The 11,066-nt window shown below is 35.8% G+C and overlaps 3 protein-coding genes across 4 annotated transcripts; 1 reads left to right on the forward strand and 2 right to left on the reverse strand.

Moving 5' to 3' along the window:
• The first annotated feature begins 3,080 nt into the window (after positions 1–3,080).
• On the forward strand, positions 3,081–5,903 carry LOC110855713. Its single transcript, XM_022104122.2, has 3 exons — positions 3,081–3,155; positions 3,228–3,850; positions 4,283–5,903. The coding sequence occupies exons 2-3, from the start codon at positions 3,235–3,237 to the stop codon at positions 4,786–4,788; spliced, it is 1,122 nt and encodes a 373-aa protein (XP_021959814.1). The 5' UTR covers positions 3,081–3,155; positions 3,228–3,234; the 3' UTR covers positions 4,789–5,903.
• A 506-nt stretch (positions 5,904–6,409) lies between these two features.
• On the reverse strand, positions 6,410–8,281 carry LOC110855563. Of its 2 annotated transcripts, none has more exons than XM_035856362.1 (7): positions 8,045–8,281; positions 7,752–7,955; positions 7,443–7,676; positions 7,175–7,386; positions 6,860–7,028; positions 6,671–6,776; positions 6,410–6,601 (listed from the first exon to the last, which is right to left on the reverse strand). In XM_035856362.1, exons 1-7 carry the CDS (start codon positions 8,250–8,252, stop codon positions 6,535–6,537), a joined length of 1,200 nt encoding a protein of 399 aa, XP_035712255.1. In that variant the 5' UTR covers positions 8,253–8,281; the 3' UTR covers positions 6,410–6,534. The 2 variants fall into 2 exon arrangements, with proteins under 2 accessions (XP_035712255.1, XP_021959661.1); XM_022103969.2 differs by having other exon boundaries at positions 7,752–7,970.
• Positions 8,233–10,495, reverse strand: LOC118437392. The gene is made up of 2 exons (XM_035856361.1): positions 10,152–10,495; positions 8,233–10,069 (listed from the first exon to the last, which is right to left on the reverse strand). The coding sequence occupies exons 1-2, from the start codon at positions 10,192–10,194 to the stop codon at positions 8,262–8,264; spliced, it is 1,851 nt and encodes a 616-aa protein (XP_035712254.1). The 5' UTR covers positions 10,195–10,495; the 3' UTR covers positions 8,233–8,261.
• Between the last annotated feature and the right edge of the window lie 571 nt (positions 10,496–11,066).

An 11,066-nucleotide genomic window follows, 5' to 3' on the forward strand; every position in this document is an offset into this window, starting at 1 on the left:
CACAATTTCCAGTAAGATATATTGCATCTGATTCGTTCACAATTTTGCTAACGACCAAGATTTTTTCACATTTAAGGAGCACAATATTATTGGTTAACTTTACACTGATTTTGCATTTTTTAAGTTAATTTCTTTAGCATGGTAATTTAAACTTGCAGAAATGTTACTCGCGGAATTTGAAGTTTCTAAAATAAAATTTTGTTCGGATAGTCTTTTATGATGGAGAGGAAACTTTGAACTTTTAATTAAACTTTAATTTGCCCGATGTAATTCTCAAAACTAAATGCGCTGAACTGGCCTAACGATCCGTGATTTTTTACGTCTGCCGCCAGAATTAATCCGTATACATTGTAAGACACGTTCTCTCGCCCGTATAATTCTGATGCTGGAGGCGAAGCGAAGTCGTTGTGATTTCGCTAAGAAATCGCAGCTCGATTGGTTGACTTAATTGTTGCTCGGAAGTCGCTGAGAATTCGCTCCGAATTCGAGGAGCTTTTTCTCTCATCGAAAATACAGCGAATTTTTCTTCACGAATTCGTAGCGAAAGTTCGTAGGTCTTTCGCTGTTACTTATTTCGCTGCGATTTCGGGCAGAGTTCTACGTGAAGTAGTCCTCGAAATCGTGGCGAATCTTCGATGCAGCGAATTCGATCTCAATTCGCTGTGTTCGCAGAGATTTCGACCATCGAATTGTTTACTGGGTTTTTTGGTCCTTAACGTTCTTTGGGAGACTTTGCTTATTTTTTTTCATAATCCTCAGTTTATGAACTTAAATGTTGTGGAACAAAGATTTTGAAAATAACACTACCAGAGCAGCGCCACGAATTTACGTGGAAGCGTTAGTGCTGAAAAGTGTTTTTACGTCTTTTGAGTTTTGACCGGTGGATATGAAAAGAGGTGGCCTGTAAATTTTTAAAAAGTGCACTTTTTGGCATCCTCATAGCTCGAAATATAAAGGTTAGTTGCCGTTTTGTGACATCTTTCCGCGTTGAAGTACTGCCACGTCTTGTTCGAGCACGTCAAGCGACAATTTAGTTGTTGTGAAAAACTCGATTCACGAGTTTTTTCACTTTGACCCCGATTTCTATTGAATTTCGCCTTTTTAATAAAAAATGCTTTACACCTGCTGGAAGCCCTTGAAATTGCGTTTCAAAAAACTAAGATAGCTAAGCAATAATCTCCACTAATTGCGCAGTGTAATATATGATCCAACTGTCTAACCAAACCTGGGACATGCCTTAGAAGGATTATGAAATGTTTTATCGTGTCAATTACAAACGAATCATGTCTAGCGGGGTAAATGTTTGTCTCTTGCAGATTCTTGCGGATGATTAAAATTCGTTCGAATTAGGGCATTTCTCTTAACTGAGTTACTTAGCCCATGGAAATTTAAACAAAATATTTTAAGTGACATTTAAAATTGAATGAAGCTTGAGAGAAAAAACATTTCCTTAATTGTGATATTTCTGTATCAGAAACTATATTTCGCTTACAAAAATCTGTAAACTCAAAATTTCAGAAATCTTCATCAGTCTCCATCCTGATGTTTGCTAGTTAATTGATTAATAAAGCATTGCACTTATCCAAGAACTTCATTCATTTCGTTTTTTACCGAGTGAAAAGAGATTCAGGTACCGTTTCAAAGAAATATAAGATGTAATTATGCATACTCTGCAAATGCTCTGCAAATACATACTCCTAGATACTCCTAAAGACTCCTAGATACTCCTAAAGCAATAAAATATAACATGTACATATAACCTGACCGGCACATTAATAACGAATATTAGGGTTTGGTAATCTTATGCTAGTGAAATGTTCACTACTCAGAAACAAACTGCACAAAACTGATAGGATGTTATTATTTAATCGAAACCAGTACGGAGCGTGTACACACATATACCATACATATGTATATGTAACTCTACCAGATTGTTAAGGGCGTACATACCTCATCGAAGTCCATTGTTGGCAAGTATGGAAGTTTCCTACTGAGAAGTAGAAAAATTATGTTAAGTAGGATTATGTATCTAAACTTTCTGTTCACATATTTAATTCGACATGATTCAAAATGCCATTAGACAATAATGGTGTTATGCAAAAAATATGCAATTTCATCAGGGACGGTACATACTATGCCTGGAATTTATTTCCCCACCAAACGGCAATTTGAGGAGAATACTTTGAAAAAATACAGAAAAGGTTTCGATAGGGGCAGAAAGTAGGAAGGAAAGTAATATAAAAATTATTACCATTGAAATATTAGAAATGAAGGGAAATATTAATAATATCAATAAATTTACTTCATATCGACCTTCGCAAGTTACAATCATAATTTTTTATACATGGTAGTCATAGAAACCAAATAATGAAATAAGTGACTTCAATATTGATAACCTGTAGCAAAAAAATGGGATTTTCCCTGGTTTCAGCGAACATTTTAAAAATTAGTGGGAGAACATTTCCAAATTCAGGTAAGAAATTCCAAGTATGTATGCTACATACATATTTACATACACGTCAATGAGTACGTGTGAAGTTAGGACGCTGTGCTTATTAATTTCAGGTCTTATCTTATCTTAAGTATGTAAGTAGCTCTCGTCCAGCATACTTATGCCAGTTTTTTTGCTTATCCCATTCAATGGGAAAATATCTCACGGAAATGTATTATGAGATATCCATTATGATAAGCCAACATAATATTAAATAGTACATTGTTACATATGTAGATATGTATATAGGTATTTATTAAGTTCGATTGATGTGGCCTCGGCCTTTACAATCATAAAGATTTCATTCTGAAATATAATTAAAGTAATTATACAACATAATAAGAGCACAATTATCTAACCGATACCTTCGGTACCTGAATATCTGAACAATTTTGTTTTCCTCCTTCCTTACATATATATGTAGACACACATATATAATAATAATAATAATGAGGAGGATTTATTCGTTCGAATTAATCCAAACGATTACATTTTAAAAATAAGATCAAACCCTATCAAATGGGAAATCCTTAACCTTATGAATTTCCACAATATTTCATGCTTTATAATTCATAAGATTTCGTATTACATATGTATATAACCCGCAGTTTGTGCTTGACCATTCAATTCGCATCATACATATTTCAGGTTGATTTCACCAAAGGTATAATTACAGTAAGCAGTTTGTAATAATGCAGATTTCCTTTAAAACTATTGAAAAATTTCCAACTTTTAGAGCAAAAATGGCTCCCAAAATCCCCTCTGAAGATATTCAGTCCTCTTCGAAAAAAACTGGAAGCCAATATTTCCAGGAATTGCTCCAACAAGGTTCGGTAACGGATGGACTCAACTCGGCTTTAATGGCAATACACGAAATTCCATGGATAGATTACGACCTCCTAGAAAAGGGAAGGGCCTTCGTGAAACGAAACTATGCCGTGGTCGCGACCACAATTATGTTCACGACGACGACAGGGTTCGTCTTAAAACAAGCGGCATCCACCGTTTTCAAGACCTTTTATCCCAACAATACCTGCGGAGCGAGATTCCTTTCTACCTTTCGAACCACGATGTGCCACTGGCTTTCGTCCGATTTAATGAGCGGAGCTACTAATTCCGAATTTGTCCAGGCCATTCGACGTGTCCGGAAGATGCACAAGATGGTGGGTCACCACTCCTCCTTGAAAAAACCGACGGTGCCACCTGATGGGATCAAGTACCCGGCAGAGTATACGGAACTTCTTGCGTGTATCAGAGAAGACTTAAAATCTGTGGACACCAAGGACTACCCAGGTCACCTGATATCTTGGACGCCATCAATGTATTTTACCCAGCTGGACATGACCATGGTCGCTTTTGGTATGTGTTTTCACCCACACCTGTTCACTCTTTCAATCAATCCATTGATTATTATGGTGAATTATGTATTGTGAATGAAAGTGAGTTTCTAGTGATTTTAATTAAAATTGATTTTCAGTTATTTGAATGAAAATGAATTTCCAGTTATTTGAATTAAAATGAATTTCCAGTTATTTCAATGAGAAGGAATTTTCAGTCATTGTAGTAAAAATGACCAAAGGATTCAGTCATTTTAGAATTACATACTTTGAATAAAAGGATTTTTGACTCTTTTCATGTTTCACCTTGTGCTTCATATGTGCTAGGCGAAGTAAGAAATGAATTCCGATGAAGTGAAATGAAAGAAAATGATTGAATGTGATAAAAATCTTAAGTCATAAATTGGGATGACTGCAAAATTTTGAAATGAATAAAAACTAAATTTTCGAACAGGTATGTTTGCACCGTTCATCGTGTACCCAAACAAGATCGGACTTTACACCACGTTCGAGGAAGACGAGGGACTTCGAGGGTACATCCACATTTGGGCAGTGATCGGTAAAATGTTAGGAGTTGAGGACCGGTACAACTTAGCTCTTCACCCCGATCGAGATTTGTATTCGGAAGTTTTTATGAAATTAATAATTGCAAGTTTGAAAATGGCGGATGAATCTGTAATTTTTTGCGCTGAAAAAATGATGGAAGGTGTTATAAACAATACGGTCCCGTACTGTTTAACGGCAAAGTCAATGATTTATCAGGCCATGGAATTGTCAGATTTTAAGGGGGAGAAAGTCTGGGGGATGATGAATTGGCATGATAAGGCGACTTACTATAATAGCAAATTTTGGATTTATTGTTTGAGATTCAGCTTGGTGAGGATTTCATTTAATTATTTACTTTGGGGTGTGTCAATTGTTTATATTAAGCTATTCTTTAAGGAAAATAAGAGGAAATAACTTATCTGCATGGATGGGGGGGGGAGGGTTCATGTTTGAACTATGAAACTGTTATCCCACAAATTGTCGATGGATAAAATTTGGTCTAAATAAATCATATTCGACATTCAAATTATTATTTTTTTAATTTGTAAGTACATATTTGCACGTAAATATGTACATAGGCTTATCGCTTAGCCCAACTGCTTGTCGTGTCCACGGTACGCATGTTTTTTTAAGAATCAACTAGGACGCTATATAGATGAAGAATTCATTCATATTTCCCTGTAAAACGCATATTCAGCGCCGCGCCGTGGCGCCAAACTTAAAAATTTAGATTTTCGCCGAATTTCAAACTTCTATAAGTTTTGCTGTTTACGTCACATTATGGAAATTGTATGCTTAAAATGATCACAAAAGTGGAAAATTTAGGGAAAAAATTATTATTTTTGAGAAATTTTTCGACCAATTTCTAAGAAAATTACGAAATTTTGGAAAAACTTAAAAACGGAAATTTTTTGAAGAATTGCTTGACATATGAAAGTTGAACTCTTTGTCATAATCTTTGTCAAAAATTTTGAAAATCTGCCCAGGATTTCAAAAGTTATCGCGGTTAAAAAGTAATCACATTAAAAGTTGGCGAATGTGGCCCCACGTCACTCCAAATATGAGTTTGACACGGAAATATAAATGAATCTTTCATCTTGGGTCCTAGTAGATTTTAAAAATCTACTACGACCGGATAGGATCGATACCATCGATACGATATCGGCGTAGTAATGTGGTGGTAAAGAAATATTTATCACTTAGAATCAAGCCATGTATTTATAACCAATCCGGTAAGGAATTATTACCAAATCTATACCAAATCCTTATTGAAAAACTGGTTCTTTAGATCTGCAACTCTCACTATCTCCTTTTCGTAGTTGTGTTAGTGATCAATGATCACTATGTCAAAAAGGCAACTCTTATAATTCTTACAACTCTTATCACCCAATAACCGGTTAGACATATAAGTAGACTAAATAGGTATACGTATGGTATATAAGTAAGAACAAGAGTGACCATCGACAGCGAGTCGACTGCCTGTATCTTGATACGTGCAATAAAACCTGTCCTGACTTTGTCTCACCAAATCTCACCTTGCCTCCAAGACGCAATTTATTTCCATGTACAACAACGACGACGATCGTCTCATCTGCCTCACCACCACCATCAATGCAGTGAACCCCCCCCATAAACGGAACTTCACAAGTCTTTGCCCAAAAATATGCTTTTTGCATTCCCTTACTCTCTTCTTATGAGCTCAAGAGAATTCTAAATTTGCTACAATTTGAGGTGTACGTACATATCGACATATGTAATTATGCAGTTTAATCAATTATCTCCTTAAAATTTGCAGATCGCCTCATATGTACATACATCCCAGGCTGCACAATCACGAGATTATCACCAATTTTTAACGAATCTGGCGACCCCAGTTTTCGTGTTAGCAACGTGGGAGAATGGTATAGATTTGGTGCTCAACTGGGTGCAAGTGTCGCGATTTTTAACGTATCTTATTCGTTCTAAACACGTGTTGAAGGAACGAGTTTCGCGACCAAATCACGAGAATAACCCCAAAAAAACACGTATTAAAAAGTGAAATTATACGTTCAGAACACGAGATTTATTTGCAAATTAGATGCGGGAATTATGATTTATTACTGACCATTAACATTACATAAAGGTTTAAATCCAAATAACAATAAAAAATTGTGAAAAAAATCAATTGTCTGATTCTGGTCCAGTATTTCTTAATGGAAGAGCTGCATTGGACTTCTCCAACTTTTTCCTAATTAAATAAAGTAAAAATTATGAAAGTTTTATAAATAGGTACAAATAATATTGCATTTTGTCCTACCTATCCGATTCAATACGCTTGTTGGAATTTTTGAGCCAATTTTTAATTGCTTCCCAAATCTCGTCGTCGTCAGCGTTGCCCAAGTTTTCCAGTCCTTGAATTGCCTCTGAAAACACAGCAATTTCATTGGTGAATTTAATTTAAAGGAGCGCATTATATATTTAATTAATTCACATACAACTAATTTACCATATATAATGTGCTTCATCCATGATTTTGAAAAAGGTGACTTCGGTCCTCTTGAACCAATCCAGTTGTATGACGATGCATACTTATCTGTCAGCAACTTGGCTAGTATCCGCTGTGTAGCAATCTTTACATCCTTGGTCGCACGTATGCCTTTCTGCAGTTCTGTATTCTGTCAAAGTTGCAACAATTAATATATGCATAGTTAAAAATAGCAACATGAATAATACTTATATAAATACTTATATTATTACTTATATTATAATACTTATATTACGCCACATGGTAATTCGCAATATTATTTGATAAATATTTTACCAATGTGATTCTTGATGCCTTGGCGAAATCCTCGAGTTTCTTCAAGTCAGACTCATCATCCACTGGTAATAAACCCACTGGAAACTTTTCGTTTCGACCACCCGTCTTGGTCCCCCAATTGTAATTGCTCACTAAAACGTCTACGCTTTCCTGTAGTTGTCGCAGTTGGGCTTTCATCACATTCATTTGACGTACCATCCACTTTTGGAATTCTGTAAAATACAAGTTATTTATTACTGAGACATTACATAAATTGTCACACACCTACCTAAATTTCCTGCGTTTGGTGACGTGCCATTATCTCTGCCGAAAGTTGTATCAATGTCCTCTGCCTGAGGAATCGAACGGCTTTCCAATTCGTGAGAGCTAGATAAAACTTGCTCGCTAGAGAGTGTGCCTTGGTATTGCTGTGAATTAGTTGGCGATGGGGGGTCACTCGGTCCTGGTAAACTTGATTCGTGGCCGTCTTCCTTTTCTGATTGCAAGCCCTCTCCCACTAAACCTGGATAAACAGTATTATTTATTATACTACTTTTTTGGTGCAATGGAATATAAAAAATGCGCGATTTTAACTTACTAAAATATTGTGGTGGTGGCGGTATTGTCTTCGTGGGAATAGAACGATTTTGCTTCATTTTGGGCGGTTCTTCTTCACTATCGGAGTCGCCGGGCGGTGGTAGATGAACAGTTTTCTTGTGTCGTTGCCCTCGACCAGTTACTTCCAAGTCGCTCTCAAATTCCGAATCAGTTTCTTCCAATGCTTTTCCAACATTATTTTTTGCTTGATTATAAGAACCTTAACAAACAAATAAACAGCATTTTTCTTTCTTATAAATAACTTTATCAATGTATGCAATAAAAAAGACTCACCAAATATTTTGCCTCCGCCTAAAACTTTTACGTCAAACGATAACCAAACTTGCTGATTTGGCGTGTCCCCATTCATGACGGCCTTCGATTGGCGTTCTGAAGATTTGTACGGCGGCCACCAACATTTATTTTTACTTGCTGACAGCCAATTGATTGGGATAATTTCTACCTCGTCAGTTTCAACAAAATGAACTATAGAGTACGGCATTGTAAAAAGTCACTGAATTTCACTGTGAATCAAGGGATAGCATATAAATTCAGTCTCAAATGGAAGTACTACACATTTTGATTCGATTAAATTAATATTAAATCTTCGTACTGCACTCAAGTCGGAGATAAGTTGAACACCAATTAAAGAAGAAGGACAAGGAGATTGAAAAAAATCTTCACGTTTTTTAAACTTCTGTCCAAATAATTCTGAAGGTGATCCTCTAACAAAATGGTGAATTTTAATTATAGTTCCATCTTTTAGTTTGCAAAAATTGTTCCCTAATTTGTTGGATAATTCGAAATTTGCAAACTTACACACTTTGAAACACTCGGGTGAATTAATGTCGACTTGGAAAAACGATACTTGACAAACTGGCTGCTTGAAAGAGGACAGGTCTATTTTTTCTCTTTCAACTAACCGCCGGTAAACTTGTTGCAAGGGGAGAGATGGAGATCTCACCAATCTCTTTATTTGTTGTAACTTATTTTCAAACGGGAAAGCACTAAATTGGTCAAGGGGACCGTGTCGAATGCAATCCCGGGATAAATGTAGTAAATTATGAAGATTATGACTGTTATACTTTTTCCCATATAATTCACCAAAGTTATTAACGAAATATATTAGTAGCTCTTGTGCATAATTATTTTTATTCAGATAAGTGTTAGGATTTGCAAGAATCGTGATGGCTACGTGGAAACACAAAAAATGCTGGTAAAATTGAGGAGCAAGGATTTTCTTCAAAACTGTGGGGCCAGTATATAAGATAAACTGTCTGTATTCAGTTGCTTTCCAGTGTTCGAGATCTCTAATTGGACGTGGTTTTCTTGAAAATTCTTTTGGTATTGAGGTTTTGATTTTTAGCAAATTAGTGGATAATTGGTCAACTTGGTAAGGACGCAGACGACCTGGACATTTTTTTCCTTTCACCCATAAAAATAGTAATTTTCTGGTCACTCCCAGGCACACAAGATGCATAAAATCGACTGGCACATCTTCTACTAAATCAATGGGTAGTAATTCTATTATTGAGGCTTGATTATGATGTGCTGTATCTAATTTTGATCGGAAATTTTCGTTATTTCTTAAATTATAATTTCCTGGTGGAAAGGTAACTCTATTATCCAAATATTCACCCTTTATGTCACACTTTCCACAAGAACTATAACCATTATGACACTTTGTCCCCAAAATAAATGATCTTGCTGGGACGTCACACACAATTGCAGATATTTTAAGTTTTAAATTCGAAGATTGCTCTATGGTGTTGAATTCGTTGACAAACTGTCTCAAAAAATTATTAATATTTGTAGGTTTTCCAAAACCAGAATAAATTCCAATTACAACGACCTGATTATATTCTACAATTTTCGCTAAAATGGGCCAGAATTGTCTTGTGCTGCTTTTATAGAGGGGGATTCCGTCAATATTAATTTGAATTTTAATATAGTCTGCTGTTGGAACTTGAATTAACTTTTCGACGGATGAAATCCACTCAAAATGTACGTATTCGCCAGGCTCCACCTTTTCAATTGTAGTCGATCTTGGAGTGCATAAAAGTGTTCTAGGATCTTTCGGTAAATCAAAATTAGGATGTCGATTCAAAATTTCCAGCAGATCTCCTAAAGCAGAGAATGTAATGTTATGCTTTAGTGCCCACCCCCTTAAATCACTTGCACTACTTTCCGTATTAGACTGTTCAGAATCACTATCACTTAGATTTGACTGCGTGGATAAATTATTGTCAGAATAATCCGAGATGTCATCTGCTTCAAAAATCAAATATTCGGGTGATGGTGAACTCTGTGTGTGTGCCTCTGGCAAGGATGACGAGGGCAGCGGTATTATTTTTTCTGCACTTTCTGAAATTAATGCAAAATCCGAATTTCCTTGCCTTACTTTTCGGAATATTTTTCTTGATCGTGCTTTCTCCATTACTCATCTCGAACTAAAGAATTGTCCCTCTTTCTTTACAACGGAGAGAGCAGCATTTAGGTTTCTGTGACCAACAACACTAGAAATTCTCGTGAATTTCTGGTGTTCGAAAACACGAGTTTCGGGTTGTTGTAATTCTCGGGTTGTACATGTGTTATGAACGAGAAAATTGGTGATAAAGAATCCGTTTGAAAGTCGTTTTTGTAATACGTGTTACGAACGTGTTTAAAAAAATATTTACACGAATAATGCCCCAAACACGAAATTGACACCGGGGACACCAATAATACATGTGATTTTCTCGGTTGGTGCAGCCTGGGATGTATTAAGCATATAATATATGCTCATTATTAAATGCCAAATATTGCCTAAGCAAATCAACCCATTCACATCTCATCTTCAGTTTGTCTCATTCCACAAAGTGAAGAAGAGTATGTACATGTATGAATGAGATGTCCTCGTACATATGCATGTACCGAATATTAATGTAACCTACATCCGCACTACATATTACATATGCTAATATTTTGTGTACATTATAACTGTACACTCTTAGAAATGGGATTACTATTATGTGTAACCAAAAAGTAAACGTATGTGACTCTACCCCCGTGGTGATGAATTTGTCACCAACTGATTTAAGTTAATTAGCTCTGGTGACAATTTCATACCAAGTAGCTGAGACTTTATAATTACTCTGTGACAATTGTAATCACTCGATGATAAATTTATAACCACGGCGGGTGAGTCACATACATTTACTTTTTGGTTATAATCGTAACCCCGTTTCTAAGAGTGTACATATGTGCAACAATTTCATCTATGTATGCATCTCCACATTGAAAGTCGATAGTTTTGATAGTTTCTATATTTCTGTCG

The sequence above is a fragment of the Folsomia candida genome, unplaced genomic scaffold (assembly GCF_002217175.1).
Source record: "Folsomia candida strain VU population unplaced genomic scaffold, ASM221717v1 Fcan01_Sc013, whole genome shotgun sequence".
Lineage (NCBI taxonomy): Eukaryota > Metazoa > Arthropoda > Collembola > Entomobryomorpha > Isotomidae > Folsomia > Folsomia candida.

Excerpts from the sequence above, each read along its gene's own strand:
- LOC110855713 (XM_022104122.2), top strand. The coding sequence starts at position 3,235 with ATGGCTCCCAAAATCCCCTCTGAAGATATTCAGTCCTCTTCGAAAAAA. Across the intron at positions 3,851-4,282 it reads CATGACCATGGTCGCTTTTG|GTATGTTTGCACCGTTCATC; the intron begins GTATGTGTTTTC and ends ATTTTCGAACAG.
- LOC110855563 (XM_022103969.2), bottom strand. The coding sequence starts at position 8,252 with ATGCCGTACTCTATAGTTCATTTTGTTGAAACTGACGAGGTAGAAATT. Across the intron at positions 7,029-7,174 it reads AGGCATCAAGAATCACATTG|AATACAGAACTGCAGAAAGG; the intron begins GTAAAATATTTA and ends CAACTTTGACAG. Across the intron at positions 6,602-6,670 it reads AAGCGTATTGAATCGGATAG|GAAAAAGTTGGAGAAGTCCA; the intron begins GTAGGACAAAAT and ends TTATTTAATTAG.
- LOC118437392 (XM_035856361.1), bottom strand. The coding sequence starts at position 10,194 with ATGAGTAATGGAGAAAGCACGATCAAGAAAAATATTCCGAAAA. Across the intron at positions 10,070-10,151 it reads CAAGAAAAATATTCCGAAAA|AGGCACACACACAGAGTTCA; the intron begins GTAAGGCAAGGA and ends CATCCTTGCCAG.